This window comes from Salvelinus fontinalis, chromosome 19 (assembly GCF_029448725.1).
Source record: "Salvelinus fontinalis isolate EN_2023a chromosome 19, ASM2944872v1, whole genome shotgun sequence".
NCBI classification, from domain to species: Eukaryota; Metazoa; Chordata; class Actinopteri; order Salmoniformes; family Salmonidae; genus Salvelinus; species Salvelinus fontinalis.
In genome coordinates this window covers 35,414,980-35,433,141 of record NC_074683.1, presented here as the reverse complement: position 1 = coordinate 35,433,141, position 18,162 = coordinate 35,414,980, and the positions used below count along the sequence as shown (strand labels likewise).

Sequence of the window (18,162 nt, the reverse complement as noted above, 5' to 3'; positions counted from 1 at the left end):
CTTCTCTCCTCTGTCGCTTCCCTCCTCTTCTTCTCTCTCCTCTCCCTTCTCTCCTCTACCTCTCTCTTCTCCCCCTCACTCTTCTCTCCCTTCCCTCCTCTCCCTCTCCCTCCTCTCCCTCTCCCTTCTCTCCCTCCTCTCCCTTCTCTCCCTTCTCTCCCTCCCTCCCTCCCTCTTCTCTCCCTCTCCCTTCCCTTCCCTCCTCTCCGTCTCTCTTCTCTCCCTCTCTTTTCTCTCTCCCTCCCCTCCTCTATCTTCCCTCCTCTCCCTCTCTCTTCTCTCCGTCTCAGCCCGTAGGTTTGATTAGTTGCTCAGTCTGAGGTCCTCAGGTGGGGCCCATGCATGCACTATCTCCCTGTTTCCCTTCCCAGTGTGCTGTTCATTCTTGGAAGGCTGAGGGGAGCAGCTGTGTTTGCAGGCCCTGATCCTGGCACCAACTTACCACGTTCTATTATTCATGTGGGCCTCAGTATCAGAAAGGGGAATCTGGAATCTCCAGCCACCTGTCTCGCAGACAAACACTCCTTTTTTTCCCCGCAAGCAAATCAATGCAAACACTATGAATTGAGTTAGATCTTGTTGAACTGAGTTAGATCTTGTTAGAGCACTATGTCTATAGTTGATGTTTGAACACTGAAACCATGGGGTTGGATTGTAGAGGATGGTGGCGGCGTTGTTAGTGTTGCCAGTAAATGTGTAAACTAACATGTTACATGTTCATGGCTGTGTGCAAACTCTCAGTATGCTTGTCTGTGTTTTATCTGTTGAAATTCTCAGTATGCTTGTCTGTGTTTTATCTGTTGAAATTCTCAGTATGCTTGTCTGTGTTTTATCTGTTGAAATTCTCAGTATGCTTGTCTGTGTTTTATCTGTTGAAACAGATTTGACCTCTTTTAACATGAACAGATTTTATTCCATTCTTTGCTCTCAGAAATTGATGACCAGCAACCTTTTAAATCTTCTTTTGTTAATTCAAAAATGCTAATTAGAAAAAAATGCATATTTTCCCAAGTTGTTGGGTCCTTGTCTGTGCCATCAGTAACCATGGAAATGGAGTCATGTGAATTTGTAACTGGGCAACCCAGAGGAGGCGGGGAGTGGAGAGAAGTCTGTAAGCTGCTCCTCGTCTCACATCTCCATCAAACCAGGGACTTTCTCATCACTAAGTAGCTAGCACAGTTTAATACACAGCTCTGATTTAGTCACTATACTGACACAAAAACACAAACAACACAGTGGAAAACAGCTCAGCACAGAAAATCAAGAGAATGTATTCTCTCAGTAGGAGTTGATTCACCCACTTAAGCAATAACTTTACCAATGAGGGTTTTGTATTTACGATAATACTGTCGATTAGGGTGACTAAACTAGATGTACAGTATATGACAAACTTAAGAGAATCATATTCCTCTTTTTATTGTTTATTACTCGTTAGTAAATGGTTAACATGGTGATATCCTATATTCTGCAAACGGTCCAGGCTACAATTGGGTCAGTTCATCAGATGCCTATTTCATCAGGATCTTTATTGGAAAATTGTAACGTCCAGCACTAGTGCCAGGTCATTTTGGGTGACACACCACTTCTCAAGCTTCAAAGAGACACAGCATTTGTACGTAAATAATTGCACATACTTTTTGACCTGGCCTAGTATAGCTAATAATCACCATTACGGTAGAACAAAACTAACAGAAAGATTTAGGAAATCCTGTCATTATTTATTCTACATCAAATGCAAAGTGCACATCTCAGAAAGGCAAGCAGAGAGCCCAGAGCCTTACAAGCCCTTTACGAAGGAGTTATTCTGATTGGTATGACAGTCTATGGTTTCTTTCTGTTATCTGACTTATTGAGAGAGACTTATACAGAGAACTCATCATAATCACAGATTGATTCTTGACATGTGATCTGTGTTCATAATGATAATTAATTATGTTTGTATTTTTTTCCTCAATGGGAAATGTGGTGCAAAGCACTACCATGAACATGCAATGAAAAATTGTACAAATTATTAAAAATGATCTTGAAATTTGCACTTCTGCTCTATTGTGCTGAGACCTCTTTATATGGTAATATTTCAGTTTGAGAATAACATTTCTTCATAATTCAATTTGACCTTTGATCAAGATAATTCAATATACTACCTTTTTATGAAATGGGGGCATTCAATGATCTTCTAAGACTTTGTTACTTATTAACCAAAAGCAAACAATTGCAATCCATTTACAATCTCAATCACAACTTCCAGGATTATTTGCTTTCTGATAATATTTGCCCTGACAGGGTTCTGGTGATCCATGCCACACGCTACGCCTGGCTGGAGATGAGGCTGTTTTGATACTAGATTTCCTGAAACAAATTATGTTTCCCTGTTAATGGGATTAAATGCACAGCGGTTTAGATGGTGGATTTGTATCCAGTCCCTGGCTATTCTGCAGTGATTGAAACACTTAAGGCTATTCTGCAGTGATTGAAACACTTAAGGCTATTCTGCAGTGATTGAAACACTTAAGGCTATTCTGCAGTGATTGTCTATTGAAAGTTCAAAAGACACACGCACATCTGAGCTTTCTTTATTGCAGGTGTATGGTAACAATTGAATAACACGAGAGAAAATAAGAAACCTGCACACTGCTCTTGCTAGTAATTCCTGTTCTTTATTAAGCTTTACGTACCGGCCTCAAGGCCTTCGTCAGAGCTTTTTAAGCCCTTGAGGCCGGTACGTAAAGCCTAATATAGAGCAGCGATATTAGCAAGAGCAGTGTACAGGTTTCTTCTTTTCTCTCGCAGTAATTGTCTATAAAATGTGCTGTAAGTTGGTAGTAATTGTTTTAGTGATACAATATGAAAGTAACTATGAAATAATAATAAAGAAATGTCTATATTGTAGGTTATTAGCTCTACTTAGAGATAGGAAAAGAAAACATGTTGGGGGCACTTACCTTCTTGTTCCAATCCATACACCTCAATCACTTTTCAATCTTTGTTCTGGATCAAGTGACTGTTCCAGAGGCTACGCCCCATCCAGTATTGAATTACATTGGACCACCAGTGTTTGTTTGTGTTGTATGCAAACCTGGATGAGGAGTTGTAATGGTCTCTTTTCACAACAAGTCATAAATTACTTCATCCCCTCTAGGTGGCCAACATCTGCCTAATACTGCAACCCGGGGACTAAAGTTAACATGACTAATGTTTGTTTAGTCTTCTGTGGGGTACGCTGTGTCCCTTGATTGAGAGACTTTGCTTTCCTGTCGGTGCCAGATCTATAACAATATTGGATTCGTCAACAAAAGAAAACGGGGTCTTCCATGAAATGGTACCACATTTAGTGTTGTGTGGTACCACAATGAGTCAGCTCCGTCAATTCAATAATCAAGATAATCTATAAGGAGGCTGAAAATGATCTAACGGTTTTGAACGTTTGTGTGAAGAGCAGTATTGCCTGGGGTGCGTTCAGTCCGATCAAGCGTTTGCTATGTTGCGTGACAGTTTGTACTGAATGACACATTCCTACAAAACGTTTTTCAATGTTTTTTTAACAAACTTTGAGGTACATTTGCTCTTTTTGGTGGGTGTGGCTTGAAGCAATGAGTGGCGTATGTAAAAGGCAGCGTCCATCCTGACAGCGTTCCCCAACCCATAACCCAACCCCTCCCCATTTTTCAAATGTCCTTCAGAACAGCACCGTTTCCAATTAATTGAAAGTTACACACCGTTTTTTGCACTAAATGCTGCCCTGTATTCAACTAGCTTCCGTGCTCAATCAGTAACATGCAACATGACCCTGTGTGACTTTACAGGTCAGGCTATATGTCACAGGGTGTGGTACATTGGAGTGAATCAGCACATTCAGATACTATAATCCTAACAGGGCATTTCAGCCTGCTTTAAATTAGTGACACTCTCCTCTCCATCTGTCTACAATGGTGAGCTGAGGGGCATCTCCAATATGTCAGCCACCAACGGCAAAGTCATTAATGAATCATGTCCTTTGTGCCAGTTATGGAGACTAGATTAAATATTTTAGGGTGAGGCCTTCTATTGATTAGCTATGTAGCACCAGACGCCTCTTAGAAAGTGTACTTAACAGATATATTACCTGGTCCATTTCAGTGTGTTTACTAAACTCTCATCTTAAGTCACTTCCATTAATCTCAGTGATAACTTCCAGTCATAGTTGATACTGAGGACAAAAACGAAACAGGATAACTTTGTTGAGAGAGAGTGACAGGGAAAGCTCCCACAGACAGAGCAGAGAGAGCAAAGACAGAGACAGAGCAGAGACAGAACAGTGACAGAGACAGAGCAGAGACAGAACAGAGACAGAACAGTGACAGAGACAGAAAAGTGACAGAACAGAGACAGAACAGTGACAGAGACAGAGCAGAGACAGAGCAGTGACAGAGACAGTGACAGAGACAGTGACAGAGCAGAGACAGAGCAGAGACAGAGCAGAGACAGAGCAGAGACAGAGCAGAGACAGAGCAGTGACCGAGACAGTGACAGAACAGAGACAGAGCAGAGACAGAGCAGAGACAGAACAGAGCATGGCTTAGGCCATGCTCACCTAGAGCAGAATGTCAGGGGCCCTATTCTCTTTTCCAGAACGTGTTTGTCCATCTGTGCCCAACTGGCGGGGGTTGGCACCCGACGCGGGCATCTGCCACCTGTGCCCGTGCCAGCTCGGTGCACACTCAGACATCTGCTCTGGCCGTGCTCAAGGGGAGCCTCCACGGTACAACAGACAGGGGGCCAAACATTGACCTAGCCTCACTCTGCGGCTCTGTCTGCTAACAACCTGGGGTAATCAGAAGAAGCAGTGCTGAGTAGACTCTATTAGGCCATCAGTGTTACCCCTAACCTGTGGCTTCCTCTGGAGATTATAGGTTATTGTCATCTCTACCAGGTAACAGGTGCCAATAGATGGATCAACTGTTAATGACTGTAGATGTGTTACTGAATGCTACTGACTGTTACTGACTGTAGATGTGTAACTGACTGTTACTTACTGTAGATGTGTTACTGACTGTTACTGACTGTTACTGATTGTAGATGTATTACTGACTGTAGATGTGTTACTGACTGTTACTGACTGTTACTGATTGTAGATGTGTTACTGACTGTTACTGATTGTAGATGTATTACTAACTGTAGATGTGTTACTGACTGTAGATGTATTACTGACTGTTACTGACTGTAGATGTGTTACTGACTGTTACTGACTGTAGATGTGTTACTGACTGTTACTGACTGTATATGTGTTACTGACTGTTACTGATTGTAGATGTATTACTGACTGTTACTGACTAGATGTGTTACTGACTGTAGATGAGTTACTGTCTGTTACTGACTGTTACTGACTGTAGATGTGTTACTGACTGTTACTGACTGTAGATGTGGTACTGACTGTTACTGACTGTTACTGACTGTATATGTGTTACTGACTGTTACTGACTGTTACTGACTGTTACTGACTGTAGATGTGTTACTGACTGTAGATGAGTTACTGACTGTAGATGTATTACTGACTGTTACTGAATGTAGATGTGTTACTGACTGTAGATGAGTTACTGACTGTAGCTGTGTTACTGACTGTTACTGACTGTAGATGTGTTACTGACTGTTACTGACTGTATATGTGTCACTGACTGTATATGTGTTACTGACTGTTACTGACTGTAGATGTATTACTGACTGTTACTGACTGTAGATGTGTTACTGACTGTTTACTGACTGTATATGTGTTACTGACTGTTACTGACTGTATATGTGTTACTGACTGTATATGTGTTACTGACTGTAGATGTGTTACTGACTGTTACTGACTGTTACTGACTGTTACTGACTGTAGATGTGTTACTGACTGTAGATGAGTTACTGACTGTAGATGTATTACTGACTGTTACTGAATGTAGATGTGTTACTGACTGTAGATGAGTTACTGACTGTAGCTGTGTTACTGACTGTTACTGACTGTAGATGTGTTACTGACTGTTACTGACTGTATATGTGTCACTGACTGTATATGTGTTACTGACTGTTACTGACTGTAGATGTATTACTGACTGTTACTGACTGTAGATGTGTTACTGACTGTTTACTGACTGTATATGTGTTACTGACTGTTACTGACTGTATATGTGTTACTGACTGTATATGTGTTACTGACTGTAGATGTGTTACTGACTGTTACTGACTGTATATGTGTTACTGACTGTATATGTGTTACTGACTGTAGATGTATTACTGACTGTTACTGACTGTAGATGCGTTACTGACTGTATATGTGTTACTGACTGTAGATGTGTTACTGACTGTAGATGTGTTACTGACTGTATATGTATTACTGACTGTTACTGACTGTAGATGTGTTACTGACTGTATATGTGGTACTGACTGTAGATGTGTTACTGACTGTCACTGACTGTAGATGTATTACTGACTGTTACTGACTAGATGTGTTACTGACTGTTACTGACTGTAGATGTGTTACTGACTGTATATGTGTTACTGACTGTAGATGTGTTACTGACTGTCACTGACTGTAGATGTATTACTGACTGTTACTGACTAGATGTGTTACTGACTGTTACTGACTGTAGATGTGTTACTGACTGTTACTGACTGTATATGTGTTCCTGACTGTATATGTGTTCCTGACTGTAGATGTGTTACTGACTGTTACTGACTGAGATGTGTTACTGACTGTATATATGTTACTGACTGTTGCAGTTTTCAGGGTTTTCTTGTATTTCAGTTATTTTCTTTCACTCTCTCCCTCTTTAGCTAACTACAGAAACACACATTCACATGTGTTTCCCCAACTGTTCCTAAATGGAATATTATAACAGCGAGCAAACATCTGTTCAGATTAACACGCTAAATTAGTTTGGGGTGGAAAATGAGCTTGATCTCTGGGTTGGTTGTATTGACGTCCCTGCCTGGCCTGCCCCTATGAGTACTAAATCATCAAGGATTTTCTCTCTGGGATTATCTAACTCATCTGACCAATGTATTAGGTTTCTATTTTTGTTTGATTGCAATCAAATAAAGTCTCACCATTCCCATTAAAACACATGCACAGTGTTTGAGAGAGTTCCTTGGTGTATTCTTTTAACCTATTAAAGCACAGTGTCCTGCAGGCATACACTATCAGGAGAGGAGTGTTACCCATCAGCCATCATAACATGATAGATTCTACCAATTTATAGAGGTCATAAATCAGATACAATGTCGCCAAACAGTTTACCGTCTCTCTAAGGCTTTTGCATTATGGGTAAGGGCCCATCTGACATCCCATTGGAGGTTTGGAGACTTGGACATTCCCGCGGGACAGCTAATTGGTCAGCCATTAAGTGTTGTGTTTCAGTAACACTAAGGCTCTAATGGCTTCCAGTAATAACAGTAATGATCATCCATTAACACACAATGTAAAGTCTCACTAACTCTTGAATTGAATGTGTATAATCAGACAAACATCTACATTTGGATTATCAATCTTTATAGTGATATTCCCCCAAATCTTCCTTCTGAACAGAGACGAAGGAATGCAAACAGAAGGTACAGGTGATGAAGAAGCTAGTACTTCAGCTCCCTAAACCCAACCAGGACACCATGAGAGTACTCTTTAGACACCTGCAGACGTAAGTTCACAGCCTTTCATGTCATTGGAGCACTACATGTTGTTTTTTTAATGTCCAGAATTCGGACGCATTGTACTGCACTGTTAGGAACACAAGCATTTCACTACACCAACAATAACATCTGCTAAATGTGTGTATGTGACCAATAATATTGGTTTTGATTTGTAGAATAAAGCAGGCGAATGGTACTACAATAGCTACTGATAGAACTCATAAAGTATCTTATTTATTAGTGTTTTAAGAAATCTGATTGACAACAGAGGGTCAGACTAAAACATCAAGCTCGGTGGAAAGTTTCTATGACCCTCCTATCCCCCTTCCCCCACCCGACCGAAGCATCCTGGTCCCATGTGTACAGGGAAGGGGGAAATGACCTCAGTGCTGCCTGCCTGGCCTCGGTCCACTCTGACAGTCCTGGCCAGGCTAAAGGGGCCATATGGCTAAACCCATGTCCCAGGAGAGGTGTTCTATCCCATCTTAGCCATATTTACCACCCCACACAGGAGGCCAAATGAATCATTTTAGATTGATGAGCCCCTCCCTAACTGGAACATACCCCTTGGCTGCAGCAGAGGACGGGTGTGTGTGTTTGTCTGTTCGCTTCCGAATGCCAGGTCCCTCAATTAGTCCCTCACTCATATCCCCATGCAGAATCGCCTGCAGCGATACCCCCGAAGAATCTCTGTCTCTGTCTCTCTTTCTCTCTTTCGTTATCTCTCTTTCTTTCTCTCTTACAGCAATGACACAGCTAAATAAAGGGTTTACGTTTCCCAGTCCTCTTTCCTTCTCCTGTAGCTCCTTTATGCAGTTTTGCATAATATAATATGTTGAATAATAGTCCATTGACAGATTTTATGAGAATAAAGTGAAGTAAAGTTAATGATGCATTGTTTTGCCCAAACGGTTTCACTGCAATGGGATTGCCTCCAAGTCTGTCCCCGCCACAAAATGACTTCCCCCTGTCCTCTTACCTTGCAAATTATTAAGCCAGAAGATGTCATGTGACAGAATGGCAGGAGAAGGGTCCCCTAGGGACCAGATCCAGAACTTTGGCTGCTACACCCCCACCTACTGATTTGATTTAAATCTTATTCACCTCTTTCTCTCTCTCCCTCTCGCTCTGTACTGCTTTCACTCCCAGTCCCACTCTCTGTTGCTAGATACGTGTGCCCAATCTAAATTACACAGCAGACCACAGTTAATTAGGATCATGTGTGATTTATTTATTTACTTATTATTTGCCTTTTTTCTGCCAAAGAGAGGACCAGGTATAGTATATTATATTTTCTCTGAGATTGCCAGAGGAGAGAAGGAGAGGAGACACTGAGAAAATCTTCTAAAGACAATTAGAAGAAAAGAATACGAGTACAGAGTTAAATCTGAAAAACACTTATCAGCATGTTGCCTCATCAAAGATATCAAATGAGATTACAAAAAGGCCCTGTGGAGAGAATGTGTTAATGTGTGTGTCCCTGCCTCCCACATTAAAAGACTTTTGTTACAAAATGAAGAGTGGTTTATCATCCAAGAGTTCACTGAGCAGTTTTATTTCAGTCCTGGCTGGGTTGACCATGCCTTCAGTAAATGCAGAAGTCTATGAACATTTCTCACTGCTTTGTTGTGGCTCTGCTTGTGTGGAAACAGTGTTCCTCTTTCTCCGTGATCCATGTTGGCTGGCTTCCATATGGAGCCATGTTCATGCATTGTGATGATGTGGTCAAGAAAAGCAGATTCTCTGAAGGGTACCTTCACTTAGTTATTCTATTTATTCTCCTATTTCAGTTTTTTTTTATCACTGCTGTTCATGGTACCATTTACCACAAGGGCTTTAAAAAAATCCATGGGTCTGTTTTCTGTCTTTCAATTCTTGCTGACCTTACTGCTGAGTGGAAAACAAACCTTTGGATGTAACGTCTCTAGGGGTAGTAGGAAGCCACAGCCGAGACGAGGAGAGTAACAAAATCAACGGGTGCTACTGGAGCAGAATGGATGGCATAGGTCTGTCTAGGACAGCTCTTATGATTGGCTCTCAACTGCCATGTTCCCATGCAGTGTTTTGTACCCACAGTGCACTGAGAAGATGCTCACTGGAAACTTTTCAACACTTGAACAAATGTTTGGTCCCATGGGGTATTTTTAGTTCAGATCAGATGGGGCACTGTCTGTTCACTTTACGAGACTGACGCTTACAGTTTCAACCTCCGAGCCATAGACCACCCCCCCGTCACCTCTCCACCGCACCCCACCTCCTCCGGCTCCCAGGCCCAGTCTCCTCTCATCTCCTCCTCACCTCAATTTATTATCTGTCTCATGATCCTGAAGAAGTCAATGATCCTGACCCAATTAGGAGGAGGAATGAGAGTAGGAGGGACGCCATCATGGTCCAGCTCCCATTTTCTGTCATGCCCCGCTTGGCGAAATGAGATGCTAATTAATTACCATTGGCATCTTGGGCCATGCACGTCAGCTCATGTAGGAGATATCAACCATTCGTCAGATCAAATCATGAGTGCCCTCTGGTCACCTCTCAGGGTACGGTAGGCTGGACACTCACTGCCGATAGCTGTGCATGCCCCCATGGGATTTTGAAATCATTGTGCCAGTTGCAGTGTTACTGACAAGTCTTTATGTGATGTTTGGCTGTGCAGTATTTAAAGTCTGATTTTGTTTTCTGCAGGAGTAGTAGTAGTAGAGGTAGTACAAGTAGTAGTAGTAGAGGTAGTAGTATTAGTAGTAGTAGAGGTAGTACAAGTAGTAGTAGTAACTGATGGCCCATGCATGGGCCAAATTCTGATGGCCCATGCATGTGGTGAGAGTGAATCTGTACTGTAGTTATGCTATGGTAGCATTGCTAAATAGGTGCCAGGGAATTTTACTTCCTGCAATTACGTTCCTACCTGTGAACTTAAGAGTTCACGTCTGGAATCAATTATGGCACTTTTCCCACAATAGTCCAAAACGTCAGCGTTTTGTAACTTATAGCATTATGGCACTGGTAGACACTGTTCAGTACTAGCTACGTTGTTATTGCTGCTACGACCACTATTATTACTACTATTGCCTTACTTCCATACATAAACTACCACAGTACACGGCTACACCACTACACATTCGTTCTGACACAGTATCATGATAGCATATTTTATGGACAAGTATATATTTGATTACCCCAAATTGAGATGAGGATAAATATTCATGATGTCAGGATGGATCATCGTCAGGGCTTTCTGTCCGTAATGAGGTTGAGAAGTATGCATGGCATGTGCCCACGTCGTGTCGATATTATAATGACATATGGCAGAGCAAGATGTTGACCATCACATACGATTAACGATTTAGAGGCATTTTTCCATTGGTGAGGTACAGCCTGATCCTAACCTTTTCAGAGAAGCTTTTAATTGACATACTGTAGACTGTACACTGAAATCAGCTGTTTAGACAGACTAACTCTAGTGTGAATGTCAGTCCGTCTGAAATGCCTATCCTGATTGCTCTCTTGCGTACCTGTATATCTGCCTGTACAACAGCTACATGTTATGTTGACTGAACTATTAAGGTAGTTGTCACAAAGAATACTAACTCCATATACTGAAAAATAATGGAAAAAAAAGCTTTGTTTTTTTATAATACATGTTCACTAAATATGTACGCCGTTGTGACGCTGGAAAATATACAGGCTGTTTTTTATTATTTAATAATAATTAAAAAATATATATTTCAGTCATAGATAACATATTTAGGGCTTTCCAAAAGACCAGCTTCAGACGCCGCAGCAGAGCGCTGAGAGCAGAGCAGACCAGCCTAGGCCTGGCACTTTGACAATACCTTTTGGATGCAATTATCTGCTGAGAGGCCGTGTGTGGATTCGTTTTGAACATGGAGGGACCCCATCCCACCTCAGAACGCTTCGTCAAGAGCCCACAGACAACTTGGAGATGCGCCCCATGCCACAGGCCTTCCATCCCATTCCAGGCCTCACTCCATAATGGGCCCAGAGGCCTGTGGGTGGCAGCCTCCTCCACGGAGGGAGTAGAGAGAGGAGCGGAGTGAGTCCCCCTGCCTGGGCCTACTTGGCGTCTCTGTCCCACAGCCAAGCCTCAGCTCAGGGAGAATGCTTCTCAAAAATACTAGCACGTATTCTGTGCTTTCCCCTGGAAAGTAGTCCTTCTATGCACCCTGCTTAGCGTACTGCATAGCGTACTGCATAGCGTACTGCTCATATCAAGATAATGGAATATATTTCGGATGGATTATGGCAAAGGAAGAAGGTGAGGCAATCTGTAAAGTAAAACAAAAGCGGGTCACTGAAGAACCTATTTCCTCATTGTGGCGTAGAAACCTACAGGATGTATATAATGTACAAGACTTGCATGTGCTTCTTGATTTCCTTCCATTTATTATAAAAAGTTTTTTTTTTACCCCTTTTTCCCCCCAATTTCGTGGTATCCAATTGGTAGTTACAGTCTTGTCTCATCGCTGCAACTCCTGTACGGACTCGGGAGAGGCGAAGATCGAGAGCTGTGCGTCCTCCGAAACACAACCCAGCCGAGCCGCACTGCTTCTTGACACAATGTTCACTTAACCCGGAAGCCAACCGCACCAATGTGTCGGAAGAAACACCGTACACCTCGCTACCGTGTCAGTGTGCACTGCACCAGGCCCGTCACAGGAGTTGCTACAGCGCGATGGGACAAGAACATCCCTGCCTAGCCAATCCGGGCGACGCTGGGCCAATTGTGCGCCGCCCCATAGGTCTCCAGGTCGCGGCCGGCTGCGACAGAGCCTGGATCGAAACAGGATCTCTAGTGGTACAGCTAGCCCTGATATGCATTGCCTTAGACCACTGTGCCACTCTGGAGGCCCCTGCTTCTTGATTTCCTGATACCCAGGATTCTCCAGACATCTTTACACTGACACTCCAACCAGATTGATTTAGTAACTTTCCCTATTCAGATACATAGAGTCAATGAATGTTCTTCAGTTCACTGCCGGTGCTGAACGTGTGGTATGAAGTGAGCGGTTTAGTTGTGGCTGAACCTGGACCTTTGAATACACAAAGCTGGGTGCACAAATTATATACAGTGTTGCCAATACTGAAATAGGAGATGCCTTCAACAGGGGCCATTCAAGGGTAAAAATCTGCCTTGCTGACAAATCTGGTGAACGTATGTAAAAATGATCCACCATCATCCAGTGGAAATGAGATCTCTTTTTGTGATGATCATTGATGTTGACTTGAAAAACCAACCTTGTTTCATGACTTTTTATGAATTTATCCCATTGTTTCAAACTCTTATTATCCCAGATAATTGAACCCTTCTCTCTCTGCAGGATTCTGACGTGCTCGCAGAAGAACCTCATGTCGACCCAAGGCATCAGCATTGTGTTTGGCCCGACACTTATGTGGCCTGAGCTGGACTGTGGGAACATGGCGGTCAACATGGTCTATCAGAACCAGATAGTGGAGTTCATCCTCATTGAGAGCCCAGAGATCTTCGGCCTGCAGAAGAATTGATAGGGACATTTTATCCACAGCTATGGATGAAACAGAGGACTTACTGTGCATAAAGCTTGGAGCGAGTTGCTAGTATTACTGTAATATATTATTAATAGGGAGGATGTACACCTTATGTTAAAGTGTTAGTCATTTAAAAAGGGGATATAATTTATATTTTATTATAAACTGGGTGTTTCAAGACCTGAATGCTGATTGGCTGACAGCCGTGGCATATCAGACTGTATACCACGGGTATGACAAAACATGTATTTTTACTGCTCTAATTATATTGGTAACAAGTTTATAATAGCAATAAGGTACCTCGAGGGTCTGTGGTATAGGGCCAGTTTCCAGGCACTCCGCGTTGCATAAGAACAGCCCTTAGCCTTGGTGTATTGGCGATAGACCACACTACCTCGGGCCTTATTGCTTAACTATATCACTATTCTTTCTGTCAGTTTGAACCCAGTAACTAAACTGTATTTGGTGAATTTTGCATTAGTAAATCCATAATAGTAAAGGACTGTATTTTGTGCTCTGATTCGTCCATTGCCTTCTACAGCGCAGTTATCATGAAAGAAGTACGCACACAATAAGTGATGCTATGTTGAGTTGTTTGTGCATACGTGTGCCTGTGTGATGCATTCCAGTGTTGTTTTGATTCAACTCTTTGAATGAGCATCATCCTAAATACCAACTCCAAACTGCAGCCGTCTGTGAGTACCTGTTTTTTATATTCTATGCAAATGGGGCCTGTCTCAGACACATTTGGAAATTAAAAAGAAGTCTTTGAATACGAGCACTGAGTTTGGTTTTGTCAGATACGTTGTATGAAACCACAAGCACATTGGAAAAAGTCTCCCTTTCTCCTCCAATTTCAAGATTCAGTTTTAAGGGTTAAACAAACAAACAAACAAACAAACAAACAAACAAACAAACAAGCACACACACACACACAAACAAACAAACAAACACACAAACAAACAAACAAACAAACAAACAAACAAACAAACAAACAAACAAACAAACACACACACACACACACACACACACACACACACACACACACACACACACACACACACACACACACACACACACACACACACACACACACACACAGGATGAGATGATTACTTTCAATTATTTTCTATGACGAGCGACCACTCATAAAAACATAACTAATGGAGCTGTTCCTGAAATAAAGCAGTCAATCACAGTGTAAATGCATGGGAGGGATAGCAGAGGAGAGAGGAGCAGACACAGCATTTGTAATTTAATGGTGATCACAGGACCCATGGCATATGTCTGTCAGCTCCTATTATCCGGCCCTGCTTCTCAAAGCACAGCTGCAATTAAAACAGGCGCCCTAATCTAGACTTGTGCAATGCCATTTAAATGTGTCCCTTTTAAAGTTCACATCATGTCCCCATACTGTACACGCTGAGACCCTTATTATATGGGCTTGATACTCTCTCTTAAATATTTGTGCAGCGCAGGTTACTGGGACCTGATAGAATAAATGATAAAATAATCACATCTGATTTGTATTGTGTGAATTGAGCTAAATATCAAAGCCATCACACATATCGTTGCCCACAAGTACAGTAGTTCTGATGCTTGGCAGAACTTTCTCATTTATTATTTCAAATTCTAAGAGAATAATTAATTCCTGGATCTTTGATGAGAGTCATGATAAGGCGTTAATCTCAGATAAGACTTTGTTCACGGTTTTAATCAGTAGGCTTGTTTTGATTGGTCCAGACTGATCCAAAGCTGGTCAGCAACACCACTTCTTCATTTGTCAGGGCCAGAGGGAGGGTGGGCGAATCAGCACCCTCTGCTGGTCACTAAAGGAAAAGGCAGTGTCACCCACACACAGGTGTTCCCCATCTCTCTATCAGAGCACAGCTGCTTCACCCTAGAGACCTAGAGGCCTAGAGACCACATGAAACGTACTCCCTGTCTGGTCACAGTATGTGTTCTCCGGGAGCAAAGCCTTGTTGCTCTGAGAGCTATTTTTGACTTTAAAGACCGAACAGGAGATGCATGTGAGACAAGCAGGTAGGTCTACTGACAATGCGGATTTAAAACCAAAGGAAAATAGTTTTTGGGTTGTCTTACTATAGTTGTGGATATTTCAGCCTGTCTAAATATCAGTATGATGACAACTCAGTAACTTCACCAACAACACAACTGTAGCTGTCCAGGTGTGCTAAATCAACTGTCATTATACCAGAGAACATCAGCTGTCCAGGTGTACTAAATCAACTGTCATTATACCAGAGAACATCAGCTATCCAGGGGTTCTAAATCAACTGTCATTATACCAGAGAACATCAGCTGTCCAGGAGTTCTAAATCAACTGTCATTATACCAGAGAACATCAGCTGTCCAGGTGTCCGAAATCAACTGTCATTATACCAGAGAACATCAGCTATCCAGGGGTTCTAAATCAACTGTCATTATACCAGAGAACATCAGCTATCCAGGGGTTCTAAATCAACTGTCATTATACCAGAGAACATCAGCTATCCAGGGGTTCTAAATCAACTGTCATTATACCAGAGAACATCAGCTATCCAGGGGTTCTAAATCAACTGTAATTATACCAGAGAACATCAGCTGTCCAGGGGTTCTAAATCAACTGTCATTATACCAGAGAACATCAGCTATCCAGGGGTTCTAAATCAACTGTCATTATACCAGAGAACATCAGCTATCCAGGGGTTCTAAATCAACTGTCATTATACCAGAGACCATCAGCTATCCAGGGGTTCTAAATCAACTGTCATTATACAAGAGAACATCAGCTGTCCAGGTGTCCGAAATCAACTGGCATTATACCAGAGAACATCAGCTATCCAGGGGTTCTAAATCAACTGTCATTATACCAGAGAACATCAGCTATCCAGGGGTTCTAAATCAACTGTCATTATACCAGAGAACATCAGCCATCCAGGGGTTCTAAATCAACTGTCATTATACCAGAGAACATCAGCTGTCCAGGTGTCCGAAATCAACTGGCATTATACCAGAGAACATCAGCTATCCAGGGGTTCTAAATCAACTGTCATTATACCAGAGAACGTCAGCTGTCCAGGTGTACTAAATCAACTGTCATTATACCAGAGAACATCAGCTGTCCAGGGGTTCTAAATCAACTGTCATTACACCAGAGAACATCAGCTGTCCAGGGGTTCTAAATCAACTGTCATTATACCAGAGAACATCAGCTATCCAGGGGTTCTAAATCAACTGTCATTATACCAGAGAACATCAGCTATCCAGGGGTCCTAAATCAACTATCATTATACCAGAGAACATCAGCTATCCAGGGGTTCTAAATCAACTGTCATTATACCAGAGAACATCAGCTATCCAGGGGTTCTAAATCAACTATCATTATACCAGAGAACATCAGCTATCCGGGGGTTCTAAATCAACTGTCATTATACCAGAGAACATCAGCTATCCAGGGGTTCTAAATCAACTGTCATTATACCAGACAACATCAGCTATCCAGGGGTTCTAAATCAACTGTCATTATACCAGAGAACATCAGCTGTCCAGGGGTTCTAAATCAACTGTCATTATACCAGAGAATGTCAGCTGTCCAGGTGTACTAAATCAACTGTCATTATACCAGAGAACATCAGCTGTCCAGGGGTTCTAAATCAACTGTCATTATACCAGAGAACATCAGCTATCCAGGGGTTCTAAATCAACTGTCATTATACCAGAGAACATCAGCTATCCAGGGGTCCTAAATCAACTATCATTAAACCAGAGAACATCAGCTATCCAGGGGTTCTAAATCAACTGTCATTATACCAGAGAACATCAGCTATCCAGGGGTTCTAAATCAACTGTCATTATACCAGAGAACATCAGTTGTCCAGGTGTACTAAATCAACTGTCATTATACCAGAGAACATCAGCTATCCAGGGGTTCTAAATCAACTGTCATTATACCAGAGAACATCAGCTGTCCAGGTGTACTAAATCAACTGTCATTATACCAGAGAACATCAGCTATCCAGGGGTTCTAAATCAACTGTCATTATACCAGAGAACATCAGCTATCCAGGGGTTCTAAATCAACTGTCATTATACCAGAGAACATCAGCTGTCCAGGGGTTCTAAATCAACTGTCATTATACCAGAGAACATCAGCTGTCCAGGTGTCCGAAATCAACTGTCATTATACCAGAGAACATCAGCTATCCAGGGGTTCTAAATCAACTGTCATTATACCAGAGAACATCAGCTATCCAGGGGTTCTAAATCAACTGTCATTATACCAGAGAACATCAGCTATCCAGGGGTTCTAAATCAACTGTCATTATACCAGAGAACATCAGCTATCCAGGGGTTCTAAATCAACTGTCATTATACCAGAGAACATCAGCTATCCAGGGGTTCTAAATCAACTGTCATTATACCAGAGAACATCAGCTATCCAGGGGTTCTAAATCAACTGTCATTATACCAGAGAACATCAGCTATCCAGGGGTTCTAAATCAACTATCATTATACCAGAGAACATCAGCTATCCAGGGGTTCTAAATCAACTGTCATTATACCAGAGAACATCAGCTATCCAGGGGTTCTAAATCAACTGTCATTATACCAGAGAACATCAGCTATCCAGGGGTTCTAAATCAACTGTCATTATACCAGAGAACATTAGCTGTCCAGGGGTTCTAAATCAACTGTCATTATACCAGAGAACATCAGCTATCCAGGGGTTCTAAATCAACTATCATTATACCAGAGAACATCAGCTATCCGGGGGTTCTAAATCAACTGTCATTATACCAGAGAACATCAGCTATCCAGGGGTTCTAAATCAACTGTCATTATACCAGACAACATCAGCTATCCAGGGGTTCTAAATCAACTGTCATTATACCAGAGAACATCAGCTGTCCAGGTGTCCGAAATCAACTGTCATTATACCAGAGAACATCAGCTATCCAGGGGTTCTAAATCAACTGGTGTTACACCAGAGAACAG

General features: G+C 42.0%; 1 protein-coding gene across 2 annotated transcripts in view; it reads left to right on the top strand.

Annotated features, from left to right (window-relative positions):
• The window catches only part of LOC129816668 (rho GTPase-activating protein 15-like), a 52,609-nt gene extending 38,667 nt beyond the window's left edge, over positions 1–13,942 (top strand). For both annotated transcript variants that reach the window (XM_055871428.1, XM_055871427.1), the window contains exons 12-13: positions 7,541–7,646; positions 12,978–13,942. In XM_055871428.1, coding sequence (XP_055727403.1) covers positions 7,541–7,646; positions 12,978–13,161 — 290 coding nt within the window. In that variant the 3' untranslated portion in view covers positions 13,162–13,942. The remainder of the gene's footprint in view (positions 1–7,540; positions 7,647–12,977) is intronic.
• Positions 13,943–18,162: the final 4,220 nt, after the last annotated feature.